This window comes from Heteronotia binoei, chromosome 10 (assembly GCF_032191835.1).
Source record: "Heteronotia binoei isolate CCM8104 ecotype False Entrance Well chromosome 10, APGP_CSIRO_Hbin_v1, whole genome shotgun sequence".
Classification (NCBI taxonomy): domain Eukaryota; kingdom Metazoa; phylum Chordata; class Lepidosauria; order Squamata; family Gekkonidae; genus Heteronotia; species Heteronotia binoei.
In genome coordinates, this window is record NC_083232.1 from 65,626,352 (window position 1) to 65,646,600 (window position 20,249).

General features: G+C 41.5%; 1 protein-coding gene across 4 annotated transcripts in view; it reads right to left on the bottom strand.

Moving 5' to 3' along the window:
- Nucleotides 1–18,229, bottom strand: part of SLC4A7 (solute carrier family 4 member 7) — a 106,716-nt gene extending 88,487 nt beyond the window's left edge. For all 4 annotated transcript variants that reach the window (XM_060248811.1, XM_060248810.1, XM_060248809.1 and 1 more), the window contains exon 1: nucleotides 17,977–18,229. In XM_060248811.1, the coding sequence (XP_060104794.1) occupies nucleotides 17,977–18,024 (48 nt within the window). In that variant the 5' untranslated portion in view covers nucleotides 18,025–18,229. The remainder of the gene's footprint in view (nucleotides 1–17,976) is intronic.
- Between the last annotated feature and the right edge of the window lie 2,020 nt (nucleotides 18,230–20,249).

Genomic DNA, 20,249 nt, shown 5'->3' on the forward strand with positions numbered 1-20,249 from the left:
TTTTGTTATGTAGCTCCTGTGTGGTTGAGCAAGTATTGCAATGTAAGCTGTGATGCAGAAGGAAGCAAGAGAGAGGGAGAAGAAAGCAGATGACTGCCAGTTGCTCAGGGGCCTGATAGGAGCCCTCCAAGGGCCTGATTCAGCCTCCAGGGCCACATGTTTGACACCCCTGGTCTAGGCTGAATATCAAATTAGCATAACATGAAGATATTTTGATACAAAACAGGAATAACAATGTATAGAGTAAACAGATGTATGGATTTAATTAAGGGAGAACAACAGTTGAAGCAATAATTGTGTCACAATGGGAAATAAATGTGTAAGAGAATCCTTTCTAATTGTGGGAAGTTAACTGAGAATCCTTTATGACGGGGTAGCCAACGGTAGTTCTCCAGATGTTTTTTGCCAACAACTTCCATCAGCCGCAGCCACTGGCCATGCTGGCTGGGGCTGATGGGAGTTGTAGGCAAAAAACATCTGCAGAGCTACTGTTGGCCACCCCTGCTTTACGATGCCCCATTTGTCTCCTCTCAAGCATGAAGGTAACAAAACAGCATTTTTTTTTCTTTTGTTGGGGTGGGGTGCAGTGTATATATTGAGTGGTCAGGGACCAATGTATCTGTGGACCATTTCCTCCGTTATGTCCCCAGGAGGGAATTACACTCCTTGGACAGTAATCTGCTGGTGGTCCTTGGCCCTAAAGACATCCAGTTGTCATTTAAAGTTTTCCATTTGCCAGAGTGTCCATTTCCAGAGCTTGAAACAGTAGCTACTCTAACCATAAGAAAATGCAAGTTCTTGGAGAACCCTTCCAGTATTTTCACTTGGAGAGAAACTGTCAATACAGTGAGTTGGTGGATTTGTTTATGATTAAGAGAACAGGCATAACACTTAATCAACAGCTTGAGAATGATCTGAGAAAATTTTAAGTTATAGTATAACAATGTCATTACTAATTTTAAAATGTGTATTCTGTAATAACCATGGCATGCTTAGTTATAGCAACAGCTTTCTGAAATGATTCAGAAATCCATATCTGAGCCACTTTGCACATTCCACAGAAACAGTGAGATTATAAATTGTGCTTCTTCTTTTCCTAATACAAGGTCTTATGTAAAGTAGGGATAGATGGACTTCCCCTCCCCCACTCCTATTGTCTCCACAAGAAACAGAACACACACTCTGGCAAGGGGAGTTTCATACTGGAAGCAGAGAAAGAAGCTCACCTCACGCATCTTGCAGCTGCTACTGTGGGACAGATAAAGTAGCCCACTATGCAGTTGATAGGATTATCATGGTTGTGTCTTATTCAGGTATCTTCATTTCATAGAATTATGTGGACTAGTGAAGAAAAGGTAAACAAAACATTGAAGGAATAAGGCCTTTTCATTTTACAGAAATCTACATGGCTACCTGCTTGGAAATTCCAATGAGGACAATTTCTGGAAGACTATTTTTCCTTATTGCCACCCAACAGATACGGTGCTGTTAGCTGTTTTCTTATAGCAGATCTTGATCAACTGAATTCAGAGATTCTAAGCTTATAGGGAATATGCAACATTGCACCTCATGCATACACCATGGTTATGGCTGATGGGAGCATGAAGAAGATAGCCACAGTTATGACACATGTATTTAATTCCAAACTGCCTGCCTCCCCCAGTCATTTTTCATAACAAGTTCCCTAATTGTCCATAATTTGAGGAATACTGAGCTTTATTTGTCACTATTGAAAGACCAGACGGATGCAGATGTATGTTTGAAAACAGTTAATAAACGTAATTGATACTAATGGATACTTATCAAACTTAACTGGTTAGTATCAATATGACCAAAACTTCAGACTTCATATTTTTATAACAAGGTCAACTATATCAGCATGACCACATATTTTATCAACTGTAGCAGAATCAGTGACTGAAATCAACATAAAAATTCAGTTTTGGTCTTCTGGGTGTTGTTGAATTCCTTATAAGTGAAAGTGTAGAGTTTATCAGTTTTATTCCAGCTGAATTTATTTTAGTATCCTTTGAGTTGCAGGAAGAAGAACATAACAGATCTTTTTCCAACCCCAACAAACATGCCATTGTCTTTTACAAGACATTTAAATGTAGAAAAGAGTGATTAGAAATTGCATATCATATAATCTGATTTTAAGAGTCTATTTTTTACTACACTAAGCAGCTTGCAGTTTCCAAAACGCAGCTTAAGTAGCTTCCATTACAGATGATTAATTTAAGTGAACACTAGCAGCAGTGTGACTTGAAGATAATGCAGATATAGTGAGTGAATGCATCGAGCTTCAACAAAGGGCGAAACAAATAGATTTTGTTTTTGTAAGAACTAGGTCATTAGCTATCAGCAGAAGTACTTTTTGGCATTTCAGGCATGGCCTTCATTTCTTCACTATTGGAACATACTGTACTAAATTACTACTACTGAAGCGATAGGCAAATAAGATTAGTATAAGACAGTGCCACTTTAACTAGATAGTAGAGGGAAATAGTAGGGGCACTAGAGATCATATTGCAAATTGTTATTGTTATTGGATCATATAAAATAATTTCAGAAGAAAGTCAACTTGTGTTTCATAGATTACAGAAAAGCTTTTAACCGGGTAGATTAACCGGGTAGATGTCTTCTAAGTCTGTTGCTAATATGTTGTTCTACACTCAGATTTTTTTAAGCTGCATGTTTTATGATGTTTTATATTGATTTATAATTGTATTGAATGCTTGTATTGAATAATTGTATTGAATGCTGCTGTAAAGCGCCCTGAGCCCACTTGTGCGAAAGGATGGGATTTAAATCTAAAAATTAAATTAAAATTGTGAAAAGTTGGTTTTCAAAGAAATGGGTGTGCCACAGCATCTGACTGTTTTGATGAGCAACCTGTACTCTGGACAAGAGGCTACTGTTCGGACAGAACAGAGAAGCAAAATGATTTCCAATTGGCAGAACATATCATAAAGAAAACTGGATTAGATTTAGATGATGGTGGAGTGAAAATTGATAAGAAGAAGAAGAAGAGGAGAAGGAGCAGGGGGAGGAGATTGGATTTATACCCTGCCCTTTGCTAGCCAAAGGAGTTTCAGAGCAGTTTACAATCTCCTTCCCCTTCCCACAACAGACACCCTGTGAGATATGTGGGGCTGAGAGAACTCTCTAAGAATTGCTCTTGAGCAGAAGAGCCCTGAGAGAACTTGTGGCTGACTCAAGGTCACATCAGCAGGTATATGTGGAGGAGTGGGGAATGAAACCTGTTATTCCAGATAAGAGTCCACACACTTAACCACTACACCAAACTGGCTCTATAAACCTTTTCTACCCTGTTGACTGTTGTTTCCAGTATTAGGAAGCAGCTCCAAATTCCATTTGTCTACACATAATTTCATTAGAAGTTCGATATGGAGACAACGTTTTAACCACTGTTGTGGTATTTCCAATACATAGTATTGCATGTATTTTTTTGGCTTAAATATACCTCTGAATTTAATTTGTGAGGCATTTGTTTATAAGTAACTGGTGTAAATGAAGCAAATATTTTACATTTAGTATGTTTATAATTATAGCTTTCATTCCTTTAATATATGGGTGTCAAACATGCGGCCCAGGGGCCGAATCAGGACCCCAGAGGGCTCCTATCAGCCCCCAAGCAACCAGCTGTCGTCTGCTTCCTTCTCCCTCTCTCTTGCTTCCTTCTGCATCATAGCTTGCCTTCCCAGGTTTGCACAAGAGCTACAGAGCAAAACCTCTATTTTCTACATTAGCTAAGGCTCCTCTCTTGGGGAGGAAGAGCTTGCTTTGCCAGGCTCTCCCAATTGCACAGCGGAGCTACTGAGCCAAGTCTCTCTTCTATTGGCTGAGGCTCCTCCCCTCCTGGTTCCCTGAGGAGGGAAGGACAGAACTAGAGCTTCCTTTGACCAGTTCCCTGGGAGAGATACAAAGAAAGCACCTTTAAGACCAACGAGTGCTAATGTTTTAAGCATGTTTTAAGGGGTTTGTTTTAAAAAAAAAAATCCCTCATCTAGGTATATCAGAAATAACAATCAAGGATTAGAAATCCAAAAGCTGTTTGAAAGTCTGTCATATATCGCTGGCCACAATTTGCTGTCTGAGAGTAGACATCAGGTCTTGCGCCACAATCATCCAGAAGCTTAAATTACTTTACATCAATGGTGAACCATCTGGAAACCTGCAGTGGCAATTGAGGTGTGTTTTTTTTCTGGCATCAAAATAGGAACACTTCATCTCCACAGGTGTCAATCTATTTTTATGTAGATAACGTATGTGCCATATGTCCTATCTGGAAATATTTCTTCAAGGAAGTTCACCACAGCATCCTAAATACAAAGTCTAAAGTAAAAATAGATGCATCTATCTGCCAGTATGGCCTGTTCCTGGCGCTAAATGCCAGCCACAGGATTGTTAAACTAAACGTTCTCAATCAAGTTGTCACTTGTCTTCTGCATCTTATATTTGTTGCCCAGGATTCTTCTAATACAGACATCAGAGAACATCGAGTGCCCTCTAGTGCCATTGCAGCAGTACTCTCCCCAGTTTCTCTTTTCTTTGAAACTATACAAACAAAAGCATATTTTCACTATAGAAGAGGTACAGCTAGACGAGGTTTCAACTTGATATAACTATTTTTGAATCTATAAATGTTTGTAAACTATTGAAATACTTTGGAAACTGAGCTGAGATTTCATTAGAGAGAAAGAATATATAAGACAATTATCAGAAACAGAAAACAACAGGTAGCAAGAGTCTAACAGCACCTTAAAGACTAATAAAATTTGTGGCAGGGTATGAGCTTTCATGAATCACTGAAAAAGTGAGCACTGACTCACAAAAGCTCATACCCTGCAACGATTTTTTTAGTCTTTAAGGTGCTATTGAACTCTTGCTCTTGCATTTTCCATGCCGACTTTCAGAATTAAGATCACATCTGAAAACCAATAACTTACGGTAACTTCTCCTCTCAAGGACCAGGTCGTGAAGGTCTACATAAGATAACAGACAGCCCTCACCTGATATGTACAGTCAAATTTACCAGGGGTTCTGTGCGTGTTAATAAAGCCTTGTTTTCAATTTTCTGCAATGTCATTCTCGATCTATTCATCAAGTTTAATGAAGTCAATTGCTCTGTGTCATTCCAGGTCCTCTCTACTTAGGGTTGCCAAGTTCAATTCAAGAAATATCTGGGGACTTTGGGGATGGAGCCAGGAGACTTTGGGGGTGGAGCCAGGAACAAGGGTGTGACAAGCATAATTGAACTCCAAGAGAGTTCTGACCATCACATTTAAAGGGACAGCACACCTTTTTAAATGTCTTCCTTCCATAGGAAATAATGAATAGGGGCACCTTCTTTTGGGGCTCATAGAACCCTTGTCCAATCGTTTAGAAACTTGGGGGGTACTTTGGGGAGAGGCACTAGATACTATACTGAAAATTTGGTGCCTCTATCTCAAAACACAGCTTCCCCAGAGCCCCCGAAACCTCCAGATCAATTCCCCATTATACCCTATGAGAATCGATCTCCATATAGGGAATAATGAAGTGCTCAGCAGACGTTTCCCTTCTCCCCCCCCCCCCCCTTTCTGGCAACTCTGAAGTGAGGGATTGGCCTCCCTACTTACAAGTTGCTGCCAACTTCTTCACAGCAACACAGACACACCATCCCAAGAGGAAGCCTTTCAATCGGAGACTGAAGCCTCTGAAGGTGCAAAGGCACATGATCCTCTGGGAGCGGGGCTTCCCCCCCACCGGCCAACTGACTGGGGGCGGGAAGGAGGCTGGGAAAGCGGAAGAACCCCCGCTGGGACCTGGGGATTGGCAAGCCTATCTCTACTTGAAATTCTTTTGCATACTGCACTGTATACACTGGAACATTGTATGCATTGTATTGTATACACTGTTCTGGACATTTTTTATTCCCAAACAACAGTAACCGAAATTTGCATAAGGGTAAAATTCAAAAAAATCATATTTTCTTGTATTTTTTTCTCCTGATGTCCTTGCTGCTGCTTTGTTTTTGCACTGTCAAAGAAATAGGGTGTATCCAACTATATGTGGACTTTACAGAACAGGATTTTCCAAATTCCACCTCCTGCCGTAGTCAAATGAGGCCACCAAAATTGTGCTCCTGGAATAAACAGACTTTTAGCAACAGCAAACTTTGCCCTGCCTCCTTAAACATTTAAAAATCTTGGAATAACTGCCAATATACTTAAATGTTTTCAATGACAGATGAGGACGTGCTCAATGCAACTCCCAACATTTCATTTTATTTCAGCGACTTACTTTGGGATCTATTTGACTGCTACATCCAATTAGTACTTTTTCTTCTCTTAGGAAGGGTTAGAAACCATTTAACTTGCTAGTGCAATATAACACCTGAGTGGAACTTGGTAGATCTAGATTAAAATCTTCATTCAACCAAGAAGCTGCTTACTGGGTGAATTTGGGCCAGTCGTTATATTATTAACCTACACTGCTTCATCACAGTAAAGAAAAAATAGGAGAGGAGAACCATGTATACTATCCTGACCTCCTTGGAGAAAAGACAATATAAGAATGTGACACAGTGCCTTAGAAAATGCAAATGAGTGGTAGCATCTAAACAACTGTCATTCTGCCCATTTTTCTTGATGCCAGAAAATGTATCTATCAATAATAAACTATTTAGCATAGTATACCTAAATGAGATTAGTAAACAGTAAGATCCAGGCTTAGAAGGGTGTTAACTCTGCTTAGATCTCCACTGTAACTATTTCAATAGATTGCAGAGGAGGAGAACACACAGAGGACCATATTTTTGTCTGGTAATAATCATTACCTGGAACTTTTTGTCTCTTTCATTCTAATAATATTTTTCTCCAACACAACTCTGGCTATGCTTGATTTTATGTTTAACCTAAGTTTAATTTTGATGTATTTTGCCCATTTAAATCTTTCTATACATATTAATTATTCTCACTACATATTAACTATGAAAACAACTATATACATAAACAACCAGGCTAGCTAAATATAAGTCAAAATATATATAAAATTATAAATATGGTCAACCACTATGAAATCTAGCTAAGCCAAGTGCTTCTTCCAGGGCTTTTCTTCGTAGCAAGAACTCCTTTGCATATTAGGCCACACACCCTTAATGTAGCCAATCCTCCAAGAGCTTATAGGGCTGTCAGTACAGGGCCTACTGTAAGCTTCACGAGGCTACATCAGGGGGTGTGGCTTAATATGTAAATGAGTTCCTGCTACAAAAAAAGCCCTGGCTTCTCCTTCCTCTCTAAGGTATGTTTCTTACACCCCTAGAAAATACCTATGTTATGTTCAGCAGTTCAGCAAATACAGCGGGGCAAATCTACTAGGTTTACAACTTATGTTGGAAAATGAAACACTAGCATAAATTTCTATTTGAAGAGTCAATAGAGAAAAAAGATCAACTTTTACAACTAAAGTAGTTTGAGGCCAAAATACTGAGAAAGTGCCTGTCCTATCTTTCCAAATTGAAAACTGATATGTTTGGGAAGAATAATTAAGGAAGTTATCTAGTCATAAGGCAGTACTGACTAAATATGTTTAAATAAGAACAACCAGATGATAATAGCATATATAAAATGGCACCAGGAATACATATTTATGAATTATTTTGTAGTTAGATGACTCTTCTGACCGAGAATCACTGTACAATCTCAAATTCTGTATCATCTCTGTGCATTCTCGAAAAATGGGAAAGTGCAAAAAATTAGTATTTTTTCACAATGTATTTTACATGATGTTGAAAAAATGTATTCAAACTACACTCAATTGTATGAACAAGAAAACACAAATTCAGTAAATACTGGTAGATCAGTTATTTGTTTTTAATAATGCTAAATTGTATGAGTATGTGCGTTCCCCTGCCTCTTTAGGAGTTCCTGCCACTTAAGAGATTTCTGTCCCAGCTGTTGCTCCTGTCCTGCCCTGGATAGCCCAGGCAAGCCTGATCTCATCAGATCTTGGAAGCTGAGCAGGGCCTACTCTGGCAAGTACTTGGATGAAAGACTTCCTTGGAATGTTGGGGACAGACGTTAGTCAGCCATCTCTCTGACTAATGGGGTCAGTCACCAAAGGTCACCATGACACACACACACTCACATGCACACTCACATACACACATATACATAAAAATACAAAAACACTCCCCCCAAAGCAAACTGTTTCTCCTAAACCATCCTATGTAGCATAAAAATACCTGTATAATATTTATATTTTAATTGTTATAACTTTTGAAATTTTTGGAATAACTTTGTATATAAATTATGTCACACCTAACTGAAAAAAAATTTGAGACTTTCTACACTGGGGCCAGAAGATTTCTGTCTTTATCCACCAAAATTAAATGGCTACAGAACAATTCATACTAAACTAAACTAGTATTAGTTCATTAAGGTTATAACATTATTTTAGATACTTCTCAAGCATCTCTTTCCTCCTCCTCCTCCCCTTACATATGACAGAATCCAAGCAGAAAAGGTAAATTTTCTGTCTTGCTGTCATGTTCATCAGTCTCTTTCCCGGCTACTTCAGGCAATTCAAAAGGAATGGGAGATAAAAGTGTGGGAAGAAAATGGTGCTGGGTTTTCTTCCATCTCACTTGTAAAGCTGCCAACCAAAGACATATAGGCCAACTATGACTGGGGATGGGAGAGAAAGAGAATGATGATTAATCAACAACAGTTCACTGCAATAGCCAATATAAGATTATTTGACTCCAAAATGTAAACTAGGACCTTGAGTGTTAAAACTGTTTGTTTGTTTGTTTCATGGGATTTCTATCCTGCCCTCTCCTGCATGCGGGCTCAGAGTGGGTTACTACACCTCTTGCAGAGTCTATACATGGAATTGATCTGCATGCAACACTTAATATGCTTCAGCTGTGTACAGTATAATACATATGATCCTACTTACGTGTAAAACTACTGTATGACTTACAAGTTAAGTTCCCAAAATATATACCAATGTATGAGGCATTCACTTATTTAGAAATTATCTTTTTAGGTAAGTAACCGACCCATGTAGTGAGCAGAAGAAAATCAATACTGAGCAGAAAAAAATCAACACCGACATTTAGGAAAAGATCTTAACATACTCTGGTGAAACATGTTAAAACTTGCTTTGAATGCAAGATAAAATTGTGGGATTTGTACTACTGGCAATGGGTTCTACTGTTGAAAATGTAGTGCCCACATATACCATAAGCCAAACATGTAGGTTCAGCTAAAATTAAACCTAACAAAATTGATGAGTTCATTGTTGTTCAAAGGAGAAAGGTATGTTTTTCCTACATATTTTGTATTAAAACTATTAATCAAGGGCTCTTTTTTCCCGGTCAAAAAGCAAAGCTGAGCAGGCCATAAACTACCTACGTTTAATAGCCTAATCCATGATGACAGAATGGTATCCAGCCTTTTTTACAAATGCTTTATCATTAAGTTATTTATGCATAGAAGACAGTGGATTGGAACCAAACTTTCCAATGGCAGAATTGAACATTCTTGCCTCCTCACTTTCTTTATGGTGTACTGAGGAATGGTGCAGTCATTAACAGTGTCAGACTAGAATCTGGGAGACCTAGTTTGAATCTCCACTGCTGTGGAAGCCCTTTGCCTGACTTTGGGCCAATCTCACACTTTCAGCCTAAGCTGTTGCTGTGAGGATAAAATGGAGCAGAGGAGAATTTGAAGCTGCACTGGATCCCCATTGGGGAGAAAGGCAGAACATTATAAATAAAATGTCATGGAGGGATCAGCAGCAAGACAGAATCCATGGAAATTACCCAGGTAGTCTAGATCCATCCCAGTATCTTGAAGGAAAGTGTGTCCATTTTCAGCACATTTATTCCAGGGAACCTACCTGAAGCAGCTTACAAAACAGGAAAAATAAAGAAAACCTCTTTCTAGCCTCAAAGGCCTGACCACACCTCCTTCAGCAGCCCAGATCCAAACATGCAACACAATCCTAAATTTACTCCGTCAAAAGCAAGTCCCATTGTGCCCAATAAATGGGTTTAACGTTGCAGTCACTGCCTCCTACTGTAATCACCCGATTCAGAATATTTTTCCTAAATATATATTTTACTATACATTACAGTGAAAGCATAGCAGAGGTGATGAGATGAGAGAAAGAATGATCCATAAAGTCAAAGAAATTTTCATAACCCACTTTCCCCAGAGACTGGGGGGAATCATCGGCAACCAAGAGCTGATCAAGAACTCCCATTTTTCAGTACCCCAAAAAAAACTCAATCACCTTTTCAATGTAAACTGGTAATACATATTTTAACCACAAAGGGACAGAAAATATTTTTACCTTCAAGCAAACTTTAGAACCTCAGTCAGACTTAAGAACAAAAGAAGAGCCCTGTTCTATCAGACCAATGGTCCATCTAGTCCAGCATCCTGTCTCACACAGTGGTCAATCAGTTCCTCTGGATGGCCAACAACAGGACATAAAGGCCAAGGCCTACCTCTGATGTTTCGTCAGAAGCTGTGCCTCTAAATGTGGAGGTTGCCCTCAGTCACCATGGCTAGTATCCATTGATACTTTCCTACATGAATCTATCTAATCCCATTTTAAAGCTGTTTATTTCTATGGCCATTGCTACTGCCAAGTTCCCCATTCTTTCATCCTATTTGGTTTACAACTACTGTGTGAATACTCATGTTTTATTGACACTCTCTGTGTTATGTCTACAGAAGAATGCAAAGTGTTGAAGTTATAACCCTCCTCTTCGTTTTCTCAGGTTCCTTATCAGCTAGCCAGGGCCTTGTAGAATTGCTTTGTAGAAGTTTTGTAGTGAGCTATAGATGTTATTATAACCCCTTAACCTTTAGGTTTGAATGTTACCACCGTTTGTTAACAGCTATTCCCCATCTATATAACGCTTCCCCTTCCTTTTGTTTCTTAATCTTCTCACTGACTTGTCAGTGATGTCCTATCCTATCTGCAATAAATGAATCTATTTGGAAATACAAAGGATCTTGTTATTGTTAGCATGGGTGACTTGACAGCAACATCCTCTGGCAGTGAATTCCACATTTTAATCACTGCCTGTATAAAGTAGTATTTCCTTTTGTCCGTCCTGAACTTGAACCTGGTCACTTTCACAGACGAACTGCACAGACAGCTAGATTGAGGTGGGTTAGCGCTTCTGACAGCAGCATTTGACACTGTCAACCATGAGTTGATGACTTACTACCTCACCAGCATAGTAATTAGTGGGACAGTCTTGAAATGGCTTATCTCCTCCCTTGAAGGACAGGGATAAAGGGTAGTGCTAGCAGGGAAGGTCTCTACATGACACTTATTGGTGTGTGGTGTCCCTCAAGTAACCCTCTCCCCAATGTTAGTCAATATCTATATGTGCTCCCTTGTCCAGCTGCTGCAGAGTTTCAGGCTGGGTTGCCATCAATATGCAAGTGACACCCAGCTGTACCTGTTGATGAGCTGCTGACCAGATGCCACCTCAGATGTTTTAGCTGAGAGTTTGGAGACTGTGGTTGGATGACTGAAACAGGGTCAACTGAAACTAAATCCATCTAAGACAGAGGTCCTGTGGTTGGGGCACGGGGATGCTGGATTGGGATGCTAACACCAGCACTGACCATCAAGAATTTGGGTGTGATTCTGGATGCTTCCCTTTCAATAGAGGCCTGGATCACAAATGCAACTCGGCTGGCATTTTTTCATCTGCATCAGGCTAAACAATTGGCCCCCTTCCTGTCTCGCCATGATTTAGCCACAATGATTCATGCAACAGTCATCTCCAGGTTGGACCACTGTAACTTGCTCTACATAGTGCTACCCTTGAGACTGACCCGGAAACTTTAGTGAGTCCAAAATGCAGTGGTGTGGGTTCTCAAAAGAACCCCACTTAGAGCACACATTCAACCAGTGCTCTGCCAGCTGCAATAGCTACAAATTCAATACTGGATCAGATTCAAAGTTTTGGTGTTAACCTTTAAGTGCCTGCAAGACAGAGATGTTCCACAGGCCTATGGGTTAGAATCTGCAACAGCTCATCTGTTCTGCCATCCCCCCATTCCTTTTCTCTCCATTGGTATTCAATTGATGATATTTATGATGATATTAGTTTTGAATATATTAATGGTGTATTAGTTTTATGTGCATCAACTTGATAGTTTGATAATTTTATAAGATCGTTTTGTAGGATGTTTTACATTTTAATTGTTGTTACTTACCCTGGGTCTTGCTATGCAGTGGCGGGCGGGCTATAAGTCTAACAAAATAAATCAATAAATCAATAAGTAATACTGCTCACCAGCTTCATTGGATGCCCTCAAGTTCTAGTATTTGGAGAGAGGCAGAAAAATTTCTCTTTGTCAACTCTCTCCACCCCGTGCATAATTTTATAAACCTCTATCATGTCCCCCCTTACTTGTCTCTTTTCTAAACTGAAAAGTCCCAGACTCTTCAGCCATTCCTCATAGGAAATGTGCTCTAACCCTCTAATCATCTTGGTTGCCCCCCCTCGGTACTTTTTCCAGATCTGCAATGAGATAAGGTGACCAGAACTGTACACAGTATTCCAAATAAGGCCACACCATAGATCTATACAGGGTCATTACAACATTAGCTATTTTATTTTCAATCCCTTTTCTAATAATTCCTAACATAGAGTTCACCTTCTTCACTGCTGCAGCAGACTGGGGTCAGCTATTCACTATGACCCCCAGAATCTGTTCCCCTCAGTCTCAGCAAACCCATTAGTCAATACATGAAACCGATTTTTTGTCCCAGTGTGCATCACCTTACACTCACCAACATTGGACTTAATTTGCCACACTGTCGCCCACTCACCCAAACTGTGGAAATCTTCTTGGAGATCTTCACAGTCAGCCTTTGTTTTGCATTCCTGAATAATGTTGTGCCATCTGCAAACTTGGCTACTACACTACTCACCTCTAGTTCCTCCTACTCTTGGCTTCCTGTCATTTAACCAGTTTTTAATTCATAAGAGAACCCATCCTCTTATTTCATGACTGCTAAGTTTACTCAGGAGACTTTGTCAAAAGCATTCTGAAAGACCAAGTATATAATGTCTACTAGGTCACTGTTTTTTACATGCTGGTTCACTTTCTCAAAGGCAGGCTTTGTCCCTCTATGTGCCTAACAATTCTATCTTTGATTACAGTTTCTACTCATTTGCCTGGGACAGAAGTTAGGCTGATTGGCCTGTAATTTCCAGGTTCCCCTCTGGATCCCTTTTTAAAAATTAGTGTAAAATTTGCTACTTTCCAGTCTTCTGGTACAGCAACTGAATTTAGTTATAGGTTACATATACTGGTTAGCAGATCAACTATCTCACATCTGCCATCAGGACCCGGAGACTTACTGGGTTTAAATTTCCTCAATAGGTCTAGAACTTCAATGCTGGTCACCTAAATTTGGCTCAGTTCTTCAGACTCCCTTCTTGAAAATAGGGATTTGGCATGGGTACCTGCCCCACAATTTCCACAGCGAAGCAAAAAAGTCACTGAGCTTCTCAATTTCTCCATCTTCCTTTAACAATCCCTTACTCCTTGGTCATCCAAACGTCCCACTGCTTCTCTGGGTTGGTGTCTGCTCTGGATATATTTTTAAAAATATTTATTGTTTGTCTTGATGGTTTTTGCAACCTGCTTCTCAAAATCTTTTTTTGCACTCCTAATTATTGACTTTCAAAGTCTGTGGTCCCTCCTGTTCAACTCATCAGGGCAGACTTTCCACTTTTTAAAAGAAGCCTCCTTACTTTTTATAGCTTTTTTGATTTGTGTTGTTAACCACACAGGACTTCTTTTAGACTTGGAAGTGCCTTTTGTAACCTGAGTTTTGTATAGTTGGGAAGATTCTTTACAAAGGAACTTAAACCAAGTGAAGAAAATACATGGAATCACATTTCATTTGATAAACATATATGCTAAACAGCAGGTAAAAGCAACCTTTTTAAAATCTTTGTATCACAACCCTCTTCCAAGCAGTTTCAGCATCACAATTTTAGAATATGAAGATATTGGATTTATAGCCTACCCTTCACTCTGAACTTCAGTCTTGGGAGTGGCTTACAATTTCCTTTACCTTTCTCCCCCACAACATATACTCTGTGTGGTAGGTGGGGCTGAGAGAACTCTCACAGAAGTTGCCCTTTCAAAGACAGCTTTGCAAGAGCTATGGCTGACTCAAGGTCATCCCAGCAGCTACAAGTGAAAGAGTGGGGAATCAAACCCGGTTCCCCCAGATAAGAGTCCACACACTTAACCACTATACCAACAGGCTGTATGTAATTTAAACAAAGATTTAACCTCACATGGAAATTTCAGCCACTGACTCACATTGGCTTTATTTTTGTATACCAGGCATATAGAAATATGTATTTTAATCTCTGGTAAACGAATTGAAATTGAATCCTGACAAGACTGATGCTGAGTGGGAATGCTGAGATCTAGAATAGCTCTTTGCTCCCTACATTTGATGGAATTCAGCTCATCCTCATTGACTCAGCAAAGAGCCTATGTGTTATATTTGACATCATTATCTATGGTGAAGCCAGCGGTCATTTTATAGAAAAATAGGTGGTGGAGCTCATCCAGAGATTGTTATGCAGCTGCACCTACTATTCAATGGACGAGGTTGAACTCTCAGAAAGAGGTGTAACTCTCAGAAAGGTGCAGAAGCTGCGCTCATGTGAGCTCCCACTGAATCTGAGACCTGGGTGAAGCAATAGAATAAAGTTGGAGTCCAGTGGCACCCTTAAGACGAACGAAGTTTTATTCAAAACGTAAGCTTTCATGTGCTAAAAGCACACTTCATCAGACAATAGTATGGAATGGAATTAGCTGTCCTACATAAACATTGGGCAGTAAATTAATAAGCAAAATAGTGAAAATGTTTTTAACAGATTAAAAGAATAGCAAGTTTTGGTCTGGTAATCATTAGCCTGGGTATTAGTATTTTAACAACTTCATTCTACAGAAAACTTATCATTTTAACCCATGCTTTAGAGGAGACCAATGGAATATTACAACTGACTAAATGTATTACTCTTCACAATTAAGACACCTAATGACAGTCATCAATCTCCAGTTCTGACATTTTTATTACCTTTGCTGTCCCTTTGTCCCAACTTTATTCTATTGCTTCAGACCAACACGGCTGCACAACTGGATCTATGGTGAAAGCACTTGAAAAAATGTTTTCTCCTCCCTTCATTTAGCCCTACTTTGACTCAGCCGATCTGGCCACATAGATCCATGCCACATAACCTCAAGGCTAGATTACTGTAAAGCACTCCATGCATTGGTCTCCCCTTTAAGTCAACTCAAAAACTCCAACTAGTACAAAATGCTTCAGCTTACTTATTTTCAGGAGCTAGGGGCAGCATGCCTGGCTCATACCTATTCTGTATTTTGGTTACTCATCATTTACCAGGTTCATTCAACATAATCACTAACAAATTCCTTCATGACTTTGAACCCGTATACCTGCAGGACCTGCTACGTTCAGTTTTGCTTATTTGAACAAAGCCTTCTGAAGCTGCCACCCTGCAAATGAGTAAAAACAACTGTAGATCACACCAAAGTAGCTACCACCTTGTAGAATGGCTTGTAGAGTGATAGAATGGAATGTAGAGTGGTAGAAAGGCTCCCACATTTCAATTGTTCCTAACAATCTGCAGAACAGAAATGTTCACAAAGGCATTTTATGGCAAAAATAGGACTCAAGTATAATGTAATCCATCGTCTGCATTGTCTATGGTACGCCACAGCTTAGAATTTGTTTGTCTTTACAGGCTACTAATTGTGTAATCCTAGTCCTGTTCCATTGTTCATTAGATGTCATGCTGTCTGAATACCTTTATTATATTTTGTAATCTGCCTTGAGATTCAGTGGAAAAGAGAAGCTATAAACAGGGTTGCCAGGGTCCACTTGCCACTAGCAGGCAATGGTAGGGTAGGGTTGCCAGATCAGCTTGGGAAATTCCTGGAGACATGGAGATGGAGCCTGTGGAGGATAAGGACATCAGTGGGGTAGAATGCCATAGAGTCCACCCTCTGAAGCATGCATCTCCAAGCGAACTGATCTCTGTAGTCTGGAGATATGCAGTGATTCTGGGGGATCCCCAGGTCCCACCAGGAGACTTCTCGGCTAAAAATGAAGGAAATAAGTAAATAAATATTTCCTACCAGTATTACAAAAACACTAGAACTACTGCCAGGAAGAATAGACACTACTGAGTTAGTTGGACCATTAATGACAATTTGTTGGGGGTGGGGGAGAATCTAATACAACAGAACTACCTTGTAAACTAGGAGGTTTATATTCTTTAAAGTTTACAGTGCACAGCAGCTTACAGTAGCTTACCATTCAGCAAAATGCACTGCACAGTTACTAGCCCAAGACTATAAATCAATATAAAAATGTCAGCTATAGTTGAGAGCACCTGATTTCACTGCTGTGCACCTTTCCATGCCAGTTATACTACCAGACATTACCGTCCAAGAGCAAAACAAATTATAGTAAACAAAAATACGTACAGTGGAGTCTTTATTTGCTTAACCACTTTGGCTGCCAATGCAGAAGGGCTTTCTAATACCATCAGGACAAAGATACAGTAACACTGAACGAATTTCCAGCTGATGGCATGTTACTTATAAATCGTATTAAGTTCCATACAGTCTACTTTCCAGTAACTGCACAAGTCTGTAGCCCCAATCATCTATACGAAGGAACAAATCAAAATGAAACTCTTGTTTCCCCATTGGCAGTTATGCTCCGAAGGAAACACACATTCACTTCAATACATCCCCAGCCTTGAAGGAAGTGAATCACTGTTACGTTACTCATCTCTGCCCACCTTCACTAACACTAGAAATGAAAAGTAGGGCCTCGAAATAGCATGCTCCTTCTTGCAGCTGTACAACTGCAAGATCTGAGCTACATAAGAACTAGCATGACTAGCCATGTGTTAGCACTCTATGGGGAGGCAGTGCAAGGAGAGGGTTCACTGGCACCGCCACAAGCAGCTTCCTCCAGAGAGTTACCGACTCAGCATGCAATGCGCAGAACACATGCCCTTGCTTCCACAGAGGGAGAAAAGTTGATCACCAAAGCCTGCCCATTACCCCTTTTACCCTGCTTGACACTTCCAGCATGAGCTGAAGAGTCTGAAGTGGGCATGGGGCGGGGGAGAGCAGAGGGGTGGAAACGAGAAGCAACCAGGCTTGAAACAAAGAGCCCAAGCTTCCTCTCTCTTTCTGGCCTCTCAAGAGCTCTGCCTGAACAAAAGCGACGAGCTAATAGCAGGAGTTGTTAGGACACCCATTTCTCCGGGTCTCACACACAGCCAGGAAATGGGGTGGATCAGAGAGAATAAAGATGCTGAACAGTCAGGCAGCAAGAACAAAGAACAAAAAGTGAGGAAGAATTAACGAGATGTCATCACCATCATCTCTCCCAGAACCTAAAAATATACTGAATACTTAAGCGATAAGTTAAAAAAGGATAAAAAGTGAGAACGGCATGGGTGCTTCTCCCCCGCCCCATTCATCCATGAGTGACAGCAGTTCTGGGCACCGGGGGTGGGCAGTGAAACAGTGGAGAGGAAGGCATCAGAAAAGAAGCATGGGGGTGAGATCTTTGTTCCCCAGGACGCCTCCAGGACCCACTGACACCTGCGAGAGAAAAAGAGACCGGAAGAGTGAGCGTCTGTCTTTGTGTCGCCTCCTCAGACATTAAGGACTCGCCACTGGCGGCACCGCCGCCGCCTCCTCGCTTGCAGCCGCCTCAGGGGAGAAGGGAGAGAAAGCAAGTGAGAAAAGCCCCGCTCCGTCCCCACAAAGAGGAAGAGCAGACCCAGCGCGGCGGTGAATGGCGGGCCGGGGGGGGGGCGCCTTCCTTTTGCCTCCCCAGCCGCTTCATTACCGTTGTGAGTAGCGGTCTCATCTGCTCTCCTGCCCGCTCCTCCTCCATGGCGCGTCGAGGGGCGGACAGAGCTGAGAGGAAGGGGTCGCTGTGGCTGGCGGGCTGCGGCTGCGAGGGGGGGAGGAGGCACAGCCCGCGCCGCTGCCGACGACGACGACGCTCCCTCAGCTTGCCCGCTTGGCTTCTTTTTCTTTCTTCGTCTTCTTTTTTTTTCCTTTGCCCCCAGCCAAACCGGCGGGTGCTTGGCCGCGCCCCCCCGACTCCCGATTGGCAGTGGGTTTGACCTATCGGAGCGAGAGAGCGGCTCCTCCTCTCGCTGGGAGAGCGCCGAAAGGGGCGGAGTGCCCGCTCTTCTCGTCAGAGGGGGATTTTGTGTCAGAGGGTGGGACGCGGAGAGTGCGAACGAAGTGGAAGGGAAGCCCATGTGGGCTGTGATGATCCCATCGCCCGCTTGCTTGTATGGTGCTACAGCCTCTGAACAAGAGTGGGGCTTTACTTCTGAGTAAAGGGGACAGAGGGGCTGGGTGGTTTCGGAAGGAAATGACCCAGAGCGGGGAATGCAGCCTCCGCTACGCGGAACAGATGCACACACGAGAGGAAGTGTGAGTCAAGCCTGTGAGACAACGCGTTGGGTTTTTAGGGATGGGGTTCTCGACCAGATTACGTGAACACGCGCTTTCCTGTTTCAGTTCAAGTTTTCGTGCCTTCAAAAGGGAATCAAAACTGCCCTGCCTCACTGGGCTCTTTCAAACGTTTGTGCAACTCTTCAACGCTGCAAAATGATAATTAATATACATGCGAGATTGTATTTTTGTTGTTGTTCTTAAATTAAATGGCTGCTTCTTTCGCTTGAGTGGTGGAAAGGTCCGCGGCCTTGATTGTATAGTCGGAAGCAAGTGCAACTGGGTTCAATTGGATTTGTTCCAAGAAAATGCATAGGATTGGTACTTGGTAAGGAAATTGTTCTGATGTGTCACGAGAACAGAAGGTGATATCGAAGTTCGTTTACCTAAATAAAGACGATGGATCTCATCGATGCCTTCCAGTCCCCCCCCCTCCGCCCGCGTTCACTCTTATCTATGGGAAGAGGGGGAGTTACAATGTAGAAAAAGCTGCTTCCTTCTGTCATGGGTACTGTTGATGTTTTTAAAGTCGACAGCAGATTTGCACGTCCAAGCATTGGGGGGGGGGGGGGGGGGGCGTGGTATAACACCTGGTCCAGGCTACAAGCTGAGCGCTTACTAGCGATTATGCTTAAGGAGCACCTGTATCTGTGCAGGGCTCATTGTTTCTATACACTGTGAAGATTGTTATGATTAAATGGGTCTATGGGGATGTATGCCACAACTACAAATCCTTTTGCTTCCTGTCCATGCATTCCATACCCTAGCTTCCAAAGGCAATACCCTTTCCCATGTAACAAGCCTCAAGGGGAAAAAACCTGCTTTGGTACACTTTACTAGGAACCATTTATTTAATATTTTAATGCCAAGTTCTTTGCCTTCTTTATTGTATCTAGCCTCACTGTGGCAAGAACCCCTGTGATTATGCTTCTTCCACAGTGGGAGACATAAACCATGGCTTGCCTGAGAGTGTCAATAGAACAGCCTACAAAGGCTGGTTCCATTTAACTTGAGTCTCAGGACTGGATCTACATGTTTTTTTGAGGGGGAGCAAAATTAAAAAATGATGCCCCCTTATGGGCCATTCTATCTTATGGGCCCATAGAATAGAATGGACTCCATACACAACTTGGCGTCCCCTCTCTGACAGTGCCTGGGGCAAGCACCCCCTCTGCTCCCCCCTAGCCAGCCCTGTTGAGTCTTGTTGGTAACTGACCAGTTTACATATGAAACTGATTTATACTGAATCAGCATATCTAGGTCTGGCTGGTGGCGCTTCCCCAAGGCCTCAGGCAATGATTTTTCCCAGCCTTACTGATACTGAAGAAGTCAGGGCTTGAACCAGGCATTTCTGCATGCAAAAGCATCTACTCTTCTACTGAGCTGACCAGCATGTTAGCTACATTTCCACAAATAACTTTGTAATAATAAAGCTAGACAGAACAAACTACTTCCACTCTGCAGGCACTGTATTAGCTGCTTATTAGTTACTGAGCTCAGTATAAAGCTATCGCATACAATGCCCTTCATGGCCTGGGTCTATCATATCTGCAGGACCACCTCTCCCTCTATGCCCCACCACCTAAATACAGATGATCATCTGAGCAGCAGCCTCTGCAGGTGCCAGCCTGCAAACTGGCAAAATCAACA